The sequence below is a fragment of the Sander vitreus genome, chromosome 7 (genome assembly GCF_031162955.1).
Source record: "Sander vitreus isolate 19-12246 chromosome 7, sanVit1, whole genome shotgun sequence".
NCBI classification, from domain to species: Eukaryota; Metazoa; Chordata; class Actinopteri; order Perciformes; family Percidae; genus Sander; species Sander vitreus.
In genome coordinates this window covers 14,460,209-14,481,150 of record NC_135861.1, presented here as the reverse complement: position 1 = coordinate 14,481,150, position 20,942 = coordinate 14,460,209, and the positions used below count along the sequence as shown (strand labels likewise).

The following is a 20,942-nucleotide window of genomic DNA, read 5'->3' as shown; positions in this document are numbered from 1 at the left end:
ATGAGGGATTAACACCTGCAAAACAATCTGACAAATAGTATGTTTGTTTGTTTGTTTTTTATTTACTGTGATATGTTTTGGCATAGATATCAAGTCCAAGAATGATGTACTGTGTGTGTCTAAAAAAAAAAGTAATGTCATGCTGTTGATGTTGGCCACTGTATTTCCCCTTTCTACGGTACTACTGCGGTTTAGGTTCCACTTCCACGAGAGTGATGTCTTTGCTCACTATTTGCTGCAAAACAAAAATTGCCACTGGTCTGATGGTTACACGATGGAAATATGAAAAAGGAAGGAAGGTCTCCCATCGAAGAGTTTCCGTTTGATTACAGACATCCAACTCTTGAAAACTCCAGATAAATGAAGGCTGACATAAAAGTAAAGTTCACTGTGGTACTATGAACATTAGAGGTCATCTGAACACTTTAACTTCCAAAGCATTTTGTCATTTAAAAATTTCTACTGGCTCATATTTGGGAAACTGTTTCATTGTTCACAAAATAGTGTTTTTTATTTTTAAGAATTTACATTTTGGAACTTATTAACTTTTATAGACCTGCATGTAACACATTTGCAGTCACAATACAAAAATGAAATGTATCATTTTTCTTTTCTGAAATCTTCTCGCTGTGTTTTATGATGGGTTACATATTCTTAAATGGACGTTAAAGAGAGGTTGCACAATTTAACTTCCTTTTATTGATATAAAAAACAGTCACGTTACAGAGGGCTGGACTTTCTTAAGTGACACTATAGTACCTGGAAATATACTTTACCTTTGTCTGATTTACAAGAATGTTTTAAAACTAGGAGCTGTGTCACGTCTATTTTAGGTCACAATGTGCACATGTGAAGGTCGCAAGTGTGTTTAATAAATTAATGAGGCTTTCTTAACTTAATGACGATGAACAGTCCTTAAATAGAGATTGAAGTGACAACATGAGATTAGTGCTGCAACAAACAATTATTAGTCAGCCGATTTCTTACTTTCTGATTAGATGATTTTGTCTATATATGCCCATTCTAATTTCCCAGAGCCCAAAGTGACGTATTCAAATTGCTTGTTTTATCTGACCAACCGTCCAAATCCAGTGGAGAAATCTAACAAAGTACATACTGTTCTTAAAATTTGAGGAACTTTCTATTTCTATTTGATGCCACTTCTATTCCACTAGATTTCAGAGGGAAATATTGTACTTTTTCACTCCTTTACATGTATTTGTCAGCTATTAGATACTTTACAGATACATATTTGACATACAAAAGATCTGATGAGCTTATAAAGAATGAAGCATTATTTTAGATGATTGTGATATATCTATAAAATAGATTTCAAAAAATGCTCCACCTAGATCAAATACATCAGTACATTGCAACTAACACATGCATGTATCAGTAATAATAATACAAAACTGTATTAGTAGGCCATGACACATCACAGTGACCACTTTTCTGCATTGCGTCCTTCTTTCTTTTGATACTTCAAGTACATTACACCAAGTACACAGAGTATTTTTTTTTAACATTGTGGTACTTTTACTCACAGGATGTAAATACTTCCTCCACCACGGTCCAAAGCCCAAAGATATTTATTTTAACTATCATATAAAGAGGAACGATTATAAGTCGTTTGCTTGCTTTCTTGAACTTTGGGAGGACAAATTGAATCAATAAAAATTTGATTAAAAGAATAAAGTGTTAAACCAGCTTATCCTCACATATACACATATATATAGAGAAGCTGTAACTTAAAAAAAATAAATACTGAAATGACAATTATCAAAGTAGTTGTCAATTTATTTTCTGTCAGTAAACTAATCGATTATCAGACTAGTTACTTCAGAAAAACAAACCAAAAACATATTAGGGATGGAGGGAGGGAGTTTTACTTTCACTTTGCGCGAGCACGCGTTTTGGTGGACGGTCCCTTGGCCTTCAGGGAGCTGGAGAGGCAGAGCGCAGCCGCTCAGGGTCAGTCAGTGCAACGACACCACTGCATGAATGACGGCGCATCTGACCGACGCAGAGGAACACTTAAATGCTTTACATGAGCTGTGTACGTCCGTTTGAGCTGGATTTAAAACACCTCACTTCAACTTCAAGGGTACATCCGCAGCCTATCAAGCCGCCTGAAGCGAGACATGTCACCGTGATGTTACAGCCTCCATCTTCGCTGTAATTAAACCATGAAGAGATGACCGAATTGTAGAGCTGGCAGGTAAGTGTCTGCGCTAACAGGTTGGCAAGGCTTATGGTATAGTGTAGGCTGCAAGTTTTACTCAAACGGCAAAATATCACGTATTAGTAAATTCATTCAAATACGTTTTTATACAGGCGTAAATCAGCCTACATCTGGCATTACGATATAGGTAATGCAGCTTACACAGGGCAAGTTTCCTCTTACCAAAGTCGATAGGATAAAATTACTTTATAACTTGAAAATTACACTCAAAATACAATGTTTTCTGTCTGCACAGTCAGCTGAATAGATTTGCAGGAAGCATGGCATCACATTTCCAAAATAAGATGTATTTTTGTTGTGTGTATGATTCAATGGATTGAAGTTTCTTTTGTAATGTGTCTTCACTTTATTTGACCCCCGAGCACATTTTTCAGACAGAACATACAGTCTGCTAAGGTAGAGATGTATGAATTGAACTGTATACTAAAGGTATTAAACTGCAGATTATAAACTGGTAGCACCACCATAAACACCGTAATCTCAATAATATTGCCTCAGTTTAGCATTTTATATCTTGTATTAATAAACTTATATATGCTTTCAACTGCATTGAAAAGATGGAGTAAGGGATCAGGTGCAAACAAGGCCCTTCAACTATAGTCATAGTGTCAGTCATTCATTCATGTCATACACACTCTGCATGTGCTTTCTGATCCCAATAAACAACCTTGTAAAGATAGATCATTAAGGGTTTTAAAACAAACAACAAACACTGCACAGTAACACATGTTAATAGGGGACATATTAACCTTGGCTGTGTTTCCTCTGTGTGGATGGCTGGCTTGTGTTCCGCTGAGCAGCAGAGGAGCTGACGGTAAATGAGAGGCTGTCACCATGCCCCCAGGGAAGTATGGGATGCAGGAGGAGGGGGACCAGGAGATCATGATGGACTTCCTGCTGCCTACTGGGATCTTCCTCAAATTTCCTGTGTCTCCAAACGACACCATCAAAAGCATCAAAAAAGTACGTCGCCTCACATCCCCATTTAATTCATTATCAGTAGCTTCTTTTGGAGATCAGAAAAAACCTCAATAGAATATTTTTTGCTACCGACACATAATGTGTAATGTCATTATACATTGCATTTTATCTGTTAGAAGACAACACTGTGTTTCTGATAGATTGCAATTGATTGACTGCAGCACAGCACTGCGGCTTTGGTGACCACAGTTACGAAATGCTGTCGTTATTTACAATATTTTGTAAAGTTTTTACTTTTTTTACTTTGCTTTTAAGCAAATTGGTCAACCTAATAGTCCCTTGTGCCTTTGATTCATCTTGGAGTTTTGATGCAACTATTAGAGAAGGAGCTACAGCATTTCTCCTTGGAATACACGGCCAGCTCTCTGCTGAAGCAGATCTGCTGTTAAATGTGAATGTGCCAGTTTCTATGCCAACAGTTCTGCCACTTCAGTTTCATTTTGATTTAGCTGTGTTAAGTAATGATACTCGCAGAAGCTGTTAAGATGATTAAGAGATTAAATGTATTTCCCATCGGGCAGATTCACAAGGAATCAGAAAGAAAATGTTCAAAAACTACCATGGTCATTTTTTGCACAATTGGTTATCATTTTAGCTCATACTAACTCATACGTAAATTGGAGAAATCAGGGTGATGGCAAATGTGTTTTTCTTCAACAGGACTTTAGTTGACTTTAGTTTTTAAATAGGTCGATGCTGGTCGATATGTCTTGAATTCACTGTTTCGATAAAGCTTGTTTGACATTTTACAAGCCCAGAGAACACACTTACTGCTGTAAGGTGACTTTAAGTGACATGAAAAGTCCTCATAAATAGAAAATAAATTATTTGTTATTATAACAGGCTGTACACTTCGATGATCGATTTTATAATCGTTTCATCTGATCTGAGGCCGTATGTTTTGGACACTCGGGTGAAGAGAGGGCTGTCAACCAATCACCATCTGGTGGTGAGTTGGGTCAGGGGGTGGGGGAAGACTCTGGACAGACCTGGTAAGCCCAAACGGGTAGTGCGGGTAAATTGGGAACGTCTGGAGGAGGCCCCTGTCCGACAGACTTTCAACTCACACCTCCAGCAGAGCTTTTTGTGCATACCTGTGGAGGCTGGGGGCATTGAACCCGAGTGGACAATGTTCATAGTTTCCATTGCTGAAGCTGCGGCGAGGAGCTGTGGTCTTAGGGTCTTAGGTGCCTCAAGGGGCGGTAACCCACGAACACCGTGGTGGACACCGGTGCTCAGGGAAGCCGTCCGATTGAAGAAGGAGTCTTTCCGAGATATGTTATCCCAGAGGACTCCGGAGGCAGTTGCAAGGTACCTAAGGGCCTAAAGGGCTGCAGCCTCTGCCGTGAAAGAGGCAAAGCAGCGGGTGTGGGAGAAGTTCGGAGAAGACATGGAGAAGGACTTTCGGTCGGCACCAAGGTGCTTCTGGAAAACCGTTCGCCACCTCAGGAGGGGGAAGCGGGGAACCATCCAAGCTGTGTACAGTAAGGATGGGACGCTGTTGACCTCAACTGAGGAGGTAATAGGGCGGTGGAAGGAGCTCTTTGAGGAACTCCTAAATCCAACTAATACGCCCTCTATGGTAGAGGCAGAGCTGGAGGATGAGGGGGGATTGTCGTCAATTTCCCTGGTGGAGGTTGCTGAGGTAGTTAAACAACTCCACAGTGGAAAAGCCCCAGGGATTGATGAGATCCATCCAGAAATGTTTAAAGCTCTGGGTGTGGAGGGGTTGTCTTGGTTGACACGCCTCTTCAACATTGCGTGGAAGTCTGGGACGGTGCCTAAGGAGTGGCAGACCGGGCTGGTGGTTCCCCTTTTTAAAAAGGGGGATCAGAGGGTGTGTGCCAATTACAGGGGTATCACACTTCTCAGCCTCCCCGGTAAAGTCTACTCCAAGGTGCTGGAAAGGAGGGTTCGGTCGATAGTCAAACCTCAGGTTGAAGAGGAACAATGCAGATTCCGTCCTGGTCGTGGAACAACGGACCAGATCTTTACTCTCGCAAGGATCCTGGAGGGAGCCTGGGAGTATGCCCAACCGGTCTACATGTGTTTTGTGGATCTGGAGAAGGCGTATGACCGGGTGCCCCGGGAGAAACTGTGGGAGGTGCTGCGGGAGTACGGGGTGAGGGGGTACCTTCTCAGGGCCATCCAATCTCTGTACGGCCAAAGCGAGAGCTGTGTCCGGGTTCTCGGCAATAAGTCGGACTCGTTTCAGGTGAGAGTTGGCCTCTGCCAGGGCTGCGCTTTGTCACCAATCCTGTTTGTAGTATTTATGGACAGGATATCGAGGCGTAGTCGGGGTGGAGAGGGGTTGCAGTTCGGTGGGCTGGGGATCTCATCGCTGCTTTTTGCAGATGATGTGGTCCTGATGGCATCATCGGCCTGTGACCTTCAGCACTCACTGGATCGGTTCGCAGCCGAGTGTGAAGCGGCTGGGATGAGGATCAGCACCTCTAAATCGGAGGCCATGGTTCTCAGCAGGAAACTGATGAAGTGCCTTCTCCAGGTAGGGAATGAGTCTTACCCCAAGTGAAGGAGTTCAAGTACCTTGGGGTCTTGTTCGCGAGTGAGGGGACAATGGAGCGGGAGATTGGTCGGAGAATCGGCGCAGCGGGTGCGGTATTACATTCAATTTATCGCACTGTTGTGACGAAAAGAGAGCTGAGCCAGAAGGCAAAGCTCTCAATCTACCGGTCAGTTTTTGTTCCTACCCTCACCTATGGTCATGAAGGCTGGGTCATGACCGAAAGAACAAGATCCAGGGTACAAGCGGCCAAAATGGGTTTCCTCAGGAGGGTAGCTGGCGTCTCCCTTAGAGATAGGGTGAGAAGCTCAGTTATCCGTGAGGAGCTCGGAGTAGAGCCGCTGCTCCTTCGCGTCGAAAGAAGCCAGTTGAGCTGGTTCGGGCATCTGGTAAGGATGCCCCCTGGGCACCTCCCTAGGGAGGTGTTCCAGGCACGTCCAGCTGGGAGGAGGCCTCGGGGAAGACCCAGGACTAGGTGGAGGGATTATATCTCCAACCTGGCCTGGGAACACCTCGGGATCCCCCAGTCGGAGCTGGTTAATGTGGCTCGGGAAAGGGAGGTTTGGGGTCCCCTGCTGGAGCTGCTACCCCCGCGACCCGATACCGGATAAGCGGACGAAGATGGATGGATGGATGTACACTTCAGGTCATAAACGCCTGTCTCTTGTTTCAGATGGTTTGGAAAAATGCCAGAAGCGAGGCCCTGTTCAGTGCACTGGGTGATCCTGACGCATACGTCTTCACCTGCATCAACCAGACAGCAGAGAGGGAAGAACTGGAGGAAGAATCAAGGCGCATAAGTGACGTGCGGCCCTTCATGGGTGTTCTGAGGCTGGTGGCGAGGGAGGGCGACCGAGTGGAGAAACTTACCAACACCCAAATCAGCCTGTTAATTGGCAAAGGTCAGCAGCATCCTCCTCTGATAGAGCTAAGATGCTATATAGAGGTTTTTGGTGGTTAGTGTTATTGTTGTATAGTTGCTAAGTATAAGACAATACCCTAACCCTATCCTGGTTCCAGTCCTCTGAATCACTGTCAACAATGCAAACTAAATAAGTGATTAATATATTGAATACAATAAAGAAGTGAAAAGAAATGGCAATTTCAGACTGAATTGCCATTTCGTTTCACTTCATTATTCAGTCTGAGAGTCTGACAAAATAACATTTTGAAAAGGCAAAGTTACAAGACTGTGTACAGAAACTATCATAGACTTCAATGGTAGAAGCTTGCTCAAAGCTGTTCGCGGGTGCGGTAAACATTTCCATGGTAACAACGAGTTCCACCAATCAGAAACGTTGCTGCTATGCTTAGGATTGTGGGTAGTGTAGTATTTCTTCATAAGATCGCAAATTAAACATGGTTGAATTCATACGGACTTTTAGCTTCACTGTTACCATGGAAATGTTTACACACCTGCAAACGTGAACAGCTAGAGCAAGCTTCTACCATTGAAGTCTATGATTTTTTTCAATTATTAAAAATATGGCCGGCTCAAGTAGATCCAGTAAATGTTTGTATAAAGATATCTTCCACAATGAGCAAAGCGTTCCTCTCACTTGTATTTTCTGACGCTTTCATTATGATTTCTTCAGGTCTGCATGAGTTTGAGACCCAGAAGAACCATGAGGTGAATGAGTTTCGGGCAAAGATGCGTACGTTTTGTGAAGAGAAGGCTCAAGAGCGGCAGATGTTGCCATGGCAGCAGTGGATGGAATACAGCTTCCCCTGTGACCTGGAGCCATGCTGCTCTCTGCCGGAGTGTGGGAGCGTGAAGTCAAAAAACACCAAGAAGATTTTCATCAACGTTAAGTTTGAGGCTTGTGATGTGAGTTGATCTGCTATTGTCATTTTTATGAGTCATATTTGTAAAGCATCACTCAGCAACATATTGTGTGATTTTCTGTAAAGCTGGCACCTTTATTTGTATTAATGTCTCTCACAGGAAAGCTTCATGCTGCAGCAGGACCCTCAGGACTTTCCAGTGGCTCTGATGAAGAGCGCCCTGAAGAAGAAGGCCACCGTCTTTCGCTCAGTGCGACAGGAGCCCGAGGACTACACCTTACAGATCAACGGGCGGTGGGAGTTCATCTATGGGAACCATCCCATGTGCCAGTTCAAAGTGAGTGACCGCAGCAGACTGAAGCCAGTTTTCCTCTATGATACATTTTTGTATTTTGCTGCATTCACTTTACCCTCGCAAGCCTTCAGAGCCTGCTGCAGAGAAGCATCCCATCCCAACATGATGCTTCTTAGTTGTGATGGTGGTTTTGATTATGCCACACAGCGATTAGTATGATGAGCAAAAAGTTAAATTCTCATCAGACCATAAAATCTTCCTCCACTTTGTTTTAGAGGCTTCCACATGCCTCCAAGCAAACATGAATCCAGATGTCATGTCAATTCTTTGCAACAATCGCTTTCTTTTTGCCATAAAGCTGTGACTCGCTAAGCGCATGGGCATCTTGATCAGCTGAGGATTTCTGAGGATACAACCGTGCCATTTTTTTGTGACTGACATAACTGGAATATACAGTGTGTTGGAAATTTTCTTGCGTTCTGGGTGAATAATTATGCACTCATATTATGCACTCAAACTAGATAATTGTGTTTGATTTGGATACATTTGTGGAGAATGATTAAGAACACTTTATAGGCACTAAAGGTCTTATGCTCTCAGTGGATGTGGGTGAATTTCTTTTCTTTTCTGCCTGTGAGTCTTGCCCTGTGCAGGTGGTCTGTAATAGCTGAATTGATTGTCAGATCAGGAGTGGGGTGAGTCAAGGTTTTGGTGGCAGGAGACTCCACTGTTGACTTTGAAACTCCAGCTACCTGCAGATGTGACTCATATCTGTCTAGCAGCCCTGCAGAAAGGAACTGCATCCATCCACAAATGAGATTTCCGTTGCATTAACCTACAGTAAATAAACAGCCTCCAGGAGCTAACCAGTGTTATCAGAACACTGGGAAATATCTGTGGGTGAGCAGACTGATGGCTGCACCAGTTAATAAAACAATCTTCTGTCCCCCTCCTGTTGTCTATCTCTGTCTTCTTTTACAGTACATGTTCTTGTGTTTGAGAAATAGCCAAATCCCTCATCTAACCATGGTGCACCACTCCACCATCAGCAAATATCAGGAGGAGCAGGGCAGAATGTGCAGCCAGGGGTACAAGACTCGCTCCTTGTCCAGACCTCCTCCACTGCCCCTGAAGAAGGTAAGAGTTCAGCGGCAGCTGTCGTCTTTCATTAACAGAGCAGCAACTCTTTCTCCTCATCAGTTGTTCCTCAACCAGACTGCGGACTTTGGCATGCTTGAAACATGCTGTGCAACACAATGTTAATAATTTACGCTTTACACCTTTGCATGCATTTACTGTAGTATACATACAGAAACATATTACCCACTTACTGCACTAGAAATAAGAGCGATAAAGAACAATAAAACATGTTTCTCAGACGTAATCAAAGTACCTTAAGGGCTGTTTGTCCGTTTTTTTTCCAGTTTCAAACTTTGTTTCCCTTTTTTACTTTAAGGCGTACGTTGTGTATATACTTGTTGATCTGTTGCCAAACAGGAAATTGTAGCAACAGTTTTGTGCCTTTAGACTTTTTTAGTTAGAGTTTTAGTGTAAAAAATGAGAGAAAAAAAAAATTTTCTCTCTTGTGACTCCTTCCTACAGCAGAACACCTCGTCTCTGTGGTCCATCAATGAGCCTTTCTACATTCACCTGCTGCAGGGCAGCCGAGTCAATGCAGACGAAGGAATGAAGGTTGGTGTGGTTTTGCGTGGGTTTGTTGCTCAATGAAATCTGGCATTCACTTGTTTACCAATATCTCAATTTCAGTTGTAGAACATGTAAATGACAGGGGGGTCACATGGTCTAGACCACACGTTTCCCATAATTCATCAAGGCGGTTGGTTGAAACTTCAAAACAGGAAGTCGGGAGGGCCTATCTGCTTTTTTCATCTCAGTCTGAGGCCTAGATTCTAAGAAAAAGACAGACTGCATGCAATCTCTCCCTCTCTCGCTTTCAATGCACTTCTTTTTTTGAAGGCGATGCACGCATTTTGTTACTATTGCAGACAGGCCCCTGACCTAAGTGTCAGTGTTTCATAACATTTGTTAAAATTATAGTTTGTTAAAGCATGTTTCCATGTAAATGAGCATGTGAAATATCCAGTAATACTCCATATTCTATTCTATATTTTTTTTACCAAATTGACAAACAAATAGAGTGAGAAGACAAGTGCTGTAGGGGACTCTGTTAATGTGTGTCTGTGTTTGTAATTGAGTTTCATAACTAACTATGTTACTGTTTAGATGGGTTATTAAGTGTGAGTGCACTTCCGGCTGCTGCCTTAGAGCACATCATGACTCATGGCAAATTTGTCCTGTCACATAATTATCAGTCACGTCTGCAGTTGGCAGCCAGAGGTTTGAAAACACACCCTGGGGGAGAATAACTACTCATGTATTTTGTAAATATAGATTCAATATAGACTCTTGATTTGGCAAAAGGCAGGAGTTTAAAGGCTGTACAATATTTAATGTGTTTTGGTTGTTTATCATTTTGGGGCGGGCTTTGCATAGCACTGAAAGGTGTCGCGACCTGCTTACGTTATGAATGTGTAGACTCTTTGACTCATAGCCCGAGTGACACAGGAAACTCTGAATCATCTCGTGAAGTCTGTAAATCTTCCACAAACAATCTCCCTTACACAAACTCTTCAGTTCTCAAACCACATGTCATCCCTTCATCTAATCACTTCTGGGTATGTGTGTATCCCCTCCAGCTTGTGGTGCAGGCCGGTCTGTTCCATGGCAGCGAACTCCTCTGTAAGGTGGTGACAACCTCGGAGGTGACAGTGTGCTCTGAGCCACTGTGGGATCAGAAGCTGGAGTTTGACATAAATGTGGCTGACCTGCCTCGCATGAGCCGCCTGTGCTTTGCACTCTATGCTGTCATTGAGAAAACCAAGAAACCCCGCGGCACTAAAAAGAAGAACAAGAAAGCGGTGAGTTTGTCCAAAACTAGTGCCGTTTCTGGGCCTTAGTATTCAACTTGTGATGGCGCAGGCGAGTGTTTTGGGCTGGTGGGTGTGAATTTGTTAGCAAGCGCAAACAGATCTGTTTCCTCTCTATTGTGTAGTGTGCTGTGTGGGTGTGTTTTGCTGCTGCGTCTGGTTGTGCAAGTGTGTTCAGTGGCAAGGCTGCGGTTAACATTTCATCCGCTTCAGCTCTTTTATCTGCACATCACTCCAAGGAAGGAAGGAATTGACAGACATGTTCAAGGAATTCTAAATGCATCTTCTTCATACTTACAGCTCTCCCGACCACTGAGCATTTTACCTTTTCATTTACTTTTAATAGAGGCACACAGAGTTTAAGGTTTTACCATCCTCTTGCAATTTATTTATTTTAACTAAATCCTGTTTTATGCATGAAACTACAACAGCAGTAGTAGCAGTACTACACCGAGAGGCTGACTCCACACACCCACTCCCTGCACACTGACAAGTACAGTGAACAATAACAAATTCCCCTTTTTACTACCGCTGTGGTCTCAGCCTATCTTGTTTTGAAGTGTTGCAGCGGCTATGGGCAACATCTTTCCGAGGTCCCCCCAAACATGGTGCCCAGGTGTGTTTATGGGCTCTGAGTCCACTTCTGCTTTCTGAGCCACTTCCCTCTTCTTTTGCCTGGAAGAGAAGTCCTGCAGACAGAGGTTGAGCTATTTTAGCCATTCTTGTATATGTGCATCGTCCCTTTTTTTTAGCCGGGTGCATTCAGCCTTAATGTGTTTGTTTTTTTTTGGGGGGGTTTTGATATATTTTTATTCTTTTTTTAGCATTTTTGTTTTTAATGGATTGTCAAGTTATTTTTTTCTGCTGATCACTGCCTGGATCTTATTAGGGCCCGAGCGTCGACAGCGGCGAAGGACCTATTGGAACTGACAAAATTATTATTATTCTTTTCCCGGCAAATGAATTGGCTTTTTGAGGGGTTTAACATATTCAAAAACGTGTAACATCACTGTGCATTTTATACCAGAAGCTCACACTTTATTAATTAACACGATGAATTATAAAGTAAAAGTTGCCACGACCACCTTTTTTAAACTTTTTTTCTATGTCATTAAAATATTTAGGTTTTCTTAATGCTATTTGATTTGAATTCAAATGAATGTCTAAAATAAATCGTCATACAGGCGAGATTTAATAATTCAGTACGTTTCAGATTAATTAATGTAAATTATTTATCTTTAAAGAATCTTAAATATAGATTTTTTTTTAGATGTTGCAAAAATGAGTTGGCTGTTAAACTTATTTTTTACAAATTTGACAGACAAATTACTACAAAGGACTATGTGTTATGATAAAAAAATAATTACATTTGTTGATCTGATAATCAAATCTTAATGTAAATTTTATTGAAAATGAGAGTACTCTCTCTTTGTTCCGTTTTGCATGATTTTTACTGTGTGCAGATGATTTTCAAAGCCAGTCAACAAACCTAATCCTCCCTGTCCCTCTCTTTAGGATTGTCCGATAGCCTGGGTGAACACCATGGTGTTCGACTACAAGGACCAGCTGAAGACTGGGGAGTTCCTCTTGTCCACATGGCCATCTGTTCCTGGTACTTTCAGGCCTTCCCTTTTCTTACATTTCCTCCTCTTCAGAAACACCTTACATGTTAACAGCCTCTACCACAGTGCCTGGCAGCACCACAGTGAAAATTGGCGCCATCAAAAACCCACATATTTACACATTATATGTTTGCAGATTGCCTTTTGAGGATGTGTAAATGATGTCTACATGTTTATTAACTAAAATGATTAGATCTTTCTTTGCAGTTTGGAGCAGCAAGTTTAACACGCACTATCACTTTTAGAGATATTGGAGGGATTTGAATATGAAAATGTACTCACTAAGTAGATAGAAGCATCTAATGGCACATTTATTGTATGACATTATTATTACAGATGACAAAAGTGACCTGTTGAACCCAATGGGAACAGTCGAGAAGAACCCCAATGTGGACAGTGCTGCCGGGCTTCTCATTCGCTTCCCTAACATCCGGCCACATCCTCTCTATTACCCTCCACTGGACAAGGTACGTATTCTCAAAAGGCTTTTTTTATGAGTACAAACTTACAGTTTAATTTCTATAACAGTCAGTCAAAAAATCCTCATCTGTTTTCAGGTGAGTGACATGGAAAAGAATGGTGATGCAGCTATTGTCACAAAAGAAGAGGTAAGACTTTCTACATCTCACATTTTACATCTCTCACTCAGTTAAAGGTAAAAAAAAAACAGCTGTTTCTTGCTGACCACATATTTTTATGAATATGTTTTCGGCTAATTTTGCTCTCTGCAGCGCATGAAACTAAAAGAAATCATGGACAACAAAAACCACACTGAGTTTTTCGAGGACGAAAAGGACCTCTTGTGGAAGCTCCGCACAGAAGTCCGCGATCATTATCATGAAAGTCTGTCCAAGCTACTCCTCATCACCAAGTGGAATCGGCGTGAGGACGCAGTTCAGGTATACATGGAGAGTTTTGGAAGAGATGATCCATTTTGTGTTTCTGTAAGTGTCTGTATACAGGTCTGGAAATGTTTGCCAAACACATAAACCACCTGGGAAATATAGAAAAACAGATTTAAGTCCTCACAACGTACAGAAATATTGTCTGTTTTGTCTCTGCTAAATGACTTGACCTGCTTGTCTATTCATTCTGAACTAAAAATGAGAAACCTCATGCTGTTGCTAAAGTAACAGGGATCACCAGATAAGTAGTGCTTATTTTGTCCAACATGAGCCCCAAACCCAAAGATCTGTCATCAAACACATGAGAGTTTTAATTGTCCTCCTCATGGTAGAAAATTGTAATTTGATTCTCCTCAGATGATGAGTCTACTGAAGACCTGGCGGGACCTCCCTGCCATTCATGCCTTGGAGCTCCTGGACTACAGTTTTCCCGACCCAGTGGTCCGTTCTTTCACAATCAGATGCCTCAGGAAGCTCAGGTACACACATATTTATTAAGTTCACGGTTCCTGTACCCATGTAGCATCACACATTTTGAGTTTTAACAGTGTAATCATTCATGGAAGATTTTCTCTGCACACAGTGATGATGAACTGCTGCAGTACTTGATCCAGCTGGTCCAGGTCCTGAAGTATGAGTCTTACTTGGACTGTGACCTCACCACTTTCCTGCTAGAAAGGGCTTTGTCCAACTGGAGGATAGGACACTTTCTGTTTTGGCATCTCAGGTGAGACGCAGTCCAACAAAAAACACAAGATTTTGTGCATCATCTGCAGCCTTTTGTTTAACAGGAGAATGTATGTTTATCGTAGGTCAGAAATTCACGTTGCGTCCGTAAGTTTGCGTTTTGGGCTGATTCTGGAGGCCTACTGCAGGGGAAACATCCACCACATCAAGCTTTTAAGCAAACAGGTAATCTCATCACACCGATACACACTGACGTCAAGCTCTGACGTCAATTATGTGTTTGTTTTTTTGTACTAAATCTCGACCCTACCTCTCCCACATAGAACGAGGCTCTGGGCAAAATGAAGGCCTTGAGTGACTTTGTTAAGTCGGGCTCCCAGAAGATGACAGCTGATGACCTGAAGCTGTGTATCAGACAGGAGTCCTACCTGGAGGCTCTGTCAGACCTGCTGTCACCACTCAACCCCAGCATCATCCTCACTGAGATCTGGTTAGTGCCAGACACACACGTGACAAATTACATTTTTTGACTCCTTAATTGGATTTTCAAGGGCAGTTTTGGTCTCTCTAGGTTTATTACAAAATAATTAATTTACGTAGCATATATTCAAATTAACCCTTAGTCATTACAGTACCAGTAGACTTTGTTTTATTTTGAATTATACTATATGCGATCTTACACTTATTTTTCATCACTAAAACCCTTACAGATGAGGATGGTGCCTTTTTTTTTTTATCTGTCCCCAACCTGTTCATCTGCATCCCCTTGAGCAATGTTTTTTTAATAGTATTAGCTCGTAGCTTGTTTGCCCTGAACAGAATTTCCCCATTTCCTACAGTGGCCCACAGGGGACATAAATATTTAACAAGTCAAGTAAGTAAAATGACCAGGGTAATAAAAAAATGGCAATGTATTTGGAAAAACAGGCATTTTCTAAACTTTCAAAGTGCATTTTATTGTCTTCACTCACACTGTGAATCTGATGAGGTTATAATGAGTGTGTTTGCTGTTGCAGTGCAGACAAGTGCAGGTTTATGGACTCCAAGATGAAGCCAATCTGGCTGATGTATAACCCCTGCACTCAAGAAGACATGGTGGGCATCATCTTCAAAAACGGAGATGGTGAGATACAAAACAATCTGCATACATGGCCACACACATTCAATACACTAACATACAGTAGCCACACAGTGTCAACATTTAAGCTGTAGTTATACATTCAAATGCACCGGAAAGAAACTTACCCAGCAGGTTTGGGAAGGGAGGTCACCTAAATTCAAAAAGAGGAAGGTTAGAAGTCAAACAGTACCAGGGTGAAAGTTAGCATGACATTTAAATTTGATACATCTTTTATGACAATGAAATGAAGATATACATTTGTTATTTCACCTTTCTTCACTCATCACCTTTAGATCTTCGACAAGACATGTTGACCCTCCAGATGATCCAGCTCATGGAGAATTTATGGAAGAGAGAAGGCCTGGATCTCAGGTACAGTGGGAGCAGCTGTTTGCTTTTGCACAAGGAGCTCCTCTAGACCAGCCTAATGTTAATTTCACCACACACTCACAGAATGATCCCATATGGCTGCTTGTCCACTGGGAACAAGATGGGGCTCATCGAGGTAGTGAAGAACTCCGACACTATCGCCAACATCCAACGTAACAGCAGCAACAGTGCTGCCACCGCTGCCTTCAACAAGGATGCCCTGCTCAACTGGCTCAAATCTAAGAATCCTGAGTGAGTATGATGAACAACTTCGACACAGTGGTTACTATTGGAAGCTTCAAAATGTCATATTTTACTATGTAGATGCTGTATTGATCTGATGACCCTCTTTAACCCCAGGAACCCAGCACTGGGTCTATTATATGACCAACAAACACTGTTCAGAGCCACAGAGTTGCACCCATCCATCCATTTTCAAATTGTTTATCATGATGAGCAAAACCACCCAAATGGGCTTTTACCCAGTGACTTTCCCCAGCACCTTGTGGGGGGATCCCCAAGTGCCAGCTCTGTCATAAGCTGTGTCCAAAATACATGTTACACTAGTTCTAGTCATGTTTTGTTAGTATGTAGTGTTCACAACACAAATACATTTTGTACTTCCCTTTGTGAAGTTTTTTAAATTGGCATTAACATTCCAATGTCGCATTTTCATCTCTCGATGCACATTTTCTTATTTCCTGTTATTACAAAATGGTAAAGTACATTCAAGATGTGTGAAAAAGAAATACCAAAAATGCACCAACAAGAGCATGTACAGTATTTTTATATTTTATATATGGAATTGAAACACAGTGAAGTGTGAAATGTGTCACATCCACTGGCTGTTTTAAACAGACATATTTAGTATTGTCGGTAACACTTTACTTTAATCCTCCCCCCTTTTTAATTATTTATAAACAGTATAAGTAATAAATGGTCTATAACACACTATAATGTAGGTGTAATTGTTTATTGATGTATTTGTCAACAACTATAACTCCTCCCTGTGAGGCATCCATCAGTAGAGGCTGTTATATAAACAGATAATTAATGACAACATAGTAAAACACAGTTTAATAATTTATGTCTTCATAGGAGAGGTTGTAATTGTTGAAAAATTTTGTACATTAGTAAATATTTAAAATGTTCTTATATCTGCTCATAACAACATAGTGTGTTTACATTATAAACCTTTTTTTTTCATTTTTATATAGTAGTTAAAAATGCTAAATGTGTGTAGCTTTAGTTGGAACACAGGTAGAGTATGAAGGTGTTTTTTTCTTGACAGTATGGAGAAATCTTTTTTTCCATCTATGATAGGAGTTATGTTTTGAGAAATGCCCTCTAGATGTCTGTGTGTCGTTTGAAGTGTTTACTTCAAAGTATTTATTTTGTGCAGCATTTTAAATCTGTGACAGACCAACACAAAGTGCATAGGCAACTACAGGTTTAGCAATATTAAGTGAGAGATTTTTATTTGGTGCCAGACAGTCTGAAGGTCTTGTCTCTTCTCAAAGCTCCTTGAAGAGAGAACCATTCAATGTAATGAACAAGCCTTTGTACGTCACGTTGGCAAGACAGGCCCAGCTGACTGCACGACAGAACAGAAAGATAATTAGCTCAAAATGCTGCAGGACCCGCAATGGAGCAGAGGAAATTAGTAAAAGCTGAACACAGTGAACCTGCGTGCATGTCTAGACTGTGAAAGGACATGACAGTCAATCATTATTAGGACCCATTATTCACCTGCTGTGAATATTTCTATAGCAGTGAGGAAATCCTGCCTCATGACTATGCGTGTGTGTGTGGTATAGTAGTTATGCAGGTTATATGACAAAGAAGTGTAAATGTACCATACGAACAAAACCCACTCATGCTTTGCTTTCTTGTTTCTCTGATCTTTTTTGTCAACAGGGACAAACTTGATCGAGCAATAGAGGAGTTCACACTGTCCTGTGCTGGCTACTGTGTAGCTACTTACGTCCTGGGCATTGGAGATCGTCACAACGACAATATCATGATCAGGGAAACTGGACAGGTGGGGTTTACCACTGTAATATTTTTCATCACATTACAACACTGAAATCTACCACAAGGGGGCGATTAGACATAAAGTGGGAAGTGTGTTAACCTGTCTTTACCTGTGCTCTGCTTCATAATGTACTATGTAGCAGAACACTTACTACAGTTGCCACAAATCAGTAGTATAGTAGTTGTCACTGCCTAATGTTTAAAAACACAAATTATTCTTCTAAGACAAGGTTTTAACAACCTAAACAATACTTAGTTGTGACTTTTAATTGAACTTTTAATTGAGTTTTTTGTTAGATTAGGTAATTTTGGATTGAAATCCTTCAGGTCAATTCACCAGTTAGGGAGTCTTTAACATGTAACATTAATGTGACTGTGTTCAGTGATTCATAAGTCATTTTCATCTTTGCTCCTCAGCTGTTCCACATTGACTTTGGGCATTTCTTGGGCAACTTCAAGCGGAAACTGGGAATCAACAGGGAGCGTGTTCCTTTTATCTTGACTTATGACTTTGTCCATGTGATCCAGCAAGGAAGGACGAACAACAGTGAGAAGTTTGAGAGGTATCAATCTGTTTACTGATCTAGGATTCTGTTCTCATACTTTATAACAGATGACTGATTATTGCATCATGTTGTCAGGTTCAGGGAGTACTGTGAGCGGGCCTATAAGATCCTGTGTCGAAACGGGACGCTGTTCGTCAACCTCTTTGCCATGATGAAGGCAGCAGGACTGCCAGAGCTCACCTCCTTCAAAGACATCCAGTATCTAAAGGTATGCAATGATGATGATGCTGATGATGATAATGATGCTGCTGCGGCTGATGGTGGTGCTGCGGCGGATGATGATGTTGACAATGTTTTGTTCTTTTTGTTTTTCAAAAGGACTCTTTAGCTTTGGGAAAATCAGAAGAAGAGGCATTAAAGAATTTCAAAGTGAAGTTCAATGAAGCTCTGCGTGAGAGCTGGAAGACGAAGGTCAACTGGATGATGCACTCCTTGGCCAAAGATAATAGACCGTGAAGACCATTGCGCCAAGGAAACCTGAAGACCAACCAACAATTATGGATTTTAACTTATGGAGATAAAAGGGAAAAAAACAATCAAATATTTTACTGTATTGATGGCATTCAATGACACTCAGCATATGTTTACATCTGACTGGCCTGTGCGTGGAGGCATCCAAAGATGATATAACTATGGAGCATAATCTCAACACACAGATATTTTCACAATGAAGAAAATCCAGCACACTCATCTTTCTCCCATCGAACATTGGAATGCCTTTGACTCGAAGACAAAAATTAAAAACATGCTTTTTTGATCTGTTTAAATCGCTACTTGAAAACCACCAGTACATGCAAAAGTGTCACGAATTCATGAAACAGAAGCAGAGACAAAGTTCATCTCACCGACTGCATCGCTCAGCAGGGAGCAAACTTCAAACAAACTTTATGATGACTTTAGACAACACTGTTCAGTCACAGATTTCAATAACAGGGCGACAGTTTCACCTCAAGTCTGTTGTGCCATTACGGTGGCTGTATCGTTTCCACTCATTTCAACTGCCTCTTTGCAATTGTGTCTTTTTTTATTTTATTGCATTTAATTTGGTAGCTCTGAGGTACATGTGCAAAGTCATGAAGGATATTTTAAAAAGGTGTTTTACTGCTGTATTGATGTGTAATATTGCTTTGAACTGCAATATGTTACCTCTGGAGTGCTAGTAGACAGAAACCATTGTAACATTTACAATTTATTGTAAGATGAGAAAATATTTTTAAATGGGACATTTATTTATGTGTACCAGGCTGTGTCTCGCAGAAGATGGTCTCGCATTGCCAGACCTTCCTCCACAGCACTGTGGATGAGGGTCTGGCTAGTCCACACAGCATGGGCGCCGGACTTAATGACGGTGCCTCTGCAAAATATCCCCGGGAAGGAATTTGTTTGTGTACGTTCAAAAGTTGTTTTAGTCGTGCAACAGAAAACTCAGAGTGGACAGATAGTCTAGCTCGCTGTCTGGATTTACCCTGCAGAGATCTGAGGAGCAGTTAACCATAGTCCTCATAAATCTACCGGAGTTTAGAATGCCAACACAAAGAAAGCAGAAGGTGACGGACATCGGGCCGATAACTAGGGACATCCAGCAGAATTTCCGGCGGCACCTCATCAATCCTGTTAATGAAACGTCGTCGATATATACTAGAACCTGACCAAACTGCTACTAAGCAATAAAGTAAAATAGTAGTATAGTAGTAAAATAGTTTGACATTGTAATACGCTTATTTGCTTTCTTGAGAAGGTCTATACCACTCTTGTGTCCATCCGTTAAATGTGACGCTGGAGCCAGCAATCTTTAGCGTATCATAGCTTAGCTTATCTTAAGACTGGAAACAGGGAAACGGATACCTGGCTCTGTTTGAATGTGACAATCTGCCTATACCAGCACCTCTAAAGCTCATTAATCAATGCTTTATATCTTGTTTGTTTAAGCAAAGATATCAAATAGATGTTTGGTCAAAGGCTCAGAAGATTTTTATTGAAAACATGAGGCATTACGATCCAAATAAGAAGCTCATATTAGCTATAGACTTGTGGTTGCATTTCTCAAAATGTGCCCTTTTGAAAGTGCTCTCTCAGATGATGAAGAGGAATTTGTGTGTGTGTGTGTGCGTGTGTGTGTGTGTGCACGTGTGTGTGTGTGTGTGTTTTATTTTCTGATATTTAAGTTGTGCACTGTGATTTGTATTGCATTTTTGGACTGATGTTCCATGGGAGAAATGTCATGTTTGTACTGTCAAACACCTCTATACTTGTGTGCTGTATGATTTAATTTTATGGTGCGTTCAGAATACTTTACATGCTGTATTTCTTGCTGTCGTTCAGCAAAGAAGATGATGTGCTTTTCATCGCCTTTTTATTGTTTTATAGTTGAGATTATCTCTAACGTTGAATTTCTGTACAATGACTTTTACAGAAGAGCAAGTGCAGCTGAAGATTACACAGTAAGATGTTTTAATTTCCTTATAAGATAAAATATTCACTGTGGAACATGGCATCAATGTCCCTCAGTATGGGCTCATCTAAGCATTGCTGCTTTAAGCCAAAAGGAGTGAGTCTATTGAGTTTATGAGCTACTTTGCCAATTGTAAAATATACTGCAGTTGCCTTTTGAATTGATTGTAATTCATGAATTATTTTAAATGGTACATTTTTTTTTACATTAAGGCCTCATTTACATGTGTTGCAGCTAAAACTAATAAATCATCTTGTCAACATAGATCTGATGTAGACATGTCCTTTATCTGCATCCTCTTTTCACATTTGCTTCACTTGCTGTTGGGAGGGAAACACACTCAATAAACAGTTTGCAACAGCAGAGCTCACTAGGCTTTCTAGGTTCCAAGCCATATGTTAACTTAATTTAA

At 41.2% G+C, this 20,942-nt stretch overlaps 1 protein-coding gene across 3 annotated transcripts; it reads left to right on the top strand.

Moving 5' to 3' along the window:
* Positions 1-1,919: 1,919 nt before the first annotated feature.
* Positions 1,920-20,796, top strand: pik3cd (phosphatidylinositol-4,5-bisphosphate 3-kinase, catalytic subunit delta). 3 transcript variants are annotated; one of them, XM_078254780.1, is made up of 23 exons: positions 1,920-2,218; positions 3,043-3,205; positions 6,421-6,649; positions 7,343-7,575; positions 7,693-7,869; positions 8,809-8,964; positions 9,433-9,519; positions 10,545-10,766; positions 12,291-12,387; positions 12,734-12,864; positions 12,955-13,005; positions 13,129-13,296; positions 13,660-13,781; positions 13,886-14,029; positions 14,115-14,214; positions 14,313-14,479; positions 15,006-15,112; positions 15,403-15,481; positions 15,563-15,730; positions 17,396-17,519; positions 17,930-18,075; positions 18,154-18,286; positions 18,397-20,796. In XM_078254780.1, exons 2-23 carry the CDS (start codon positions 3,077-3,079, stop codon positions 18,532-18,534), a joined length of 3,108 nt encoding a protein of 1,035 aa, XP_078110906.1. In that variant the 5' UTR covers positions 1,920-2,218; positions 3,043-3,076; the 3' UTR covers positions 18,535-20,796. The 3 variants fall into 3 exon arrangements, with proteins under 3 accessions (XP_078110906.1, XP_078110905.1, XP_078110907.1); XM_078254779.1 differs by having other exon boundaries at positions 9,430-9,519; XM_078254781.1 differs by lacking the exon at positions 6,421-6,649 and having other exon boundaries at positions 9,430-9,519.
* Positions 20,797-20,942: the final 146 nt, after the last annotated feature.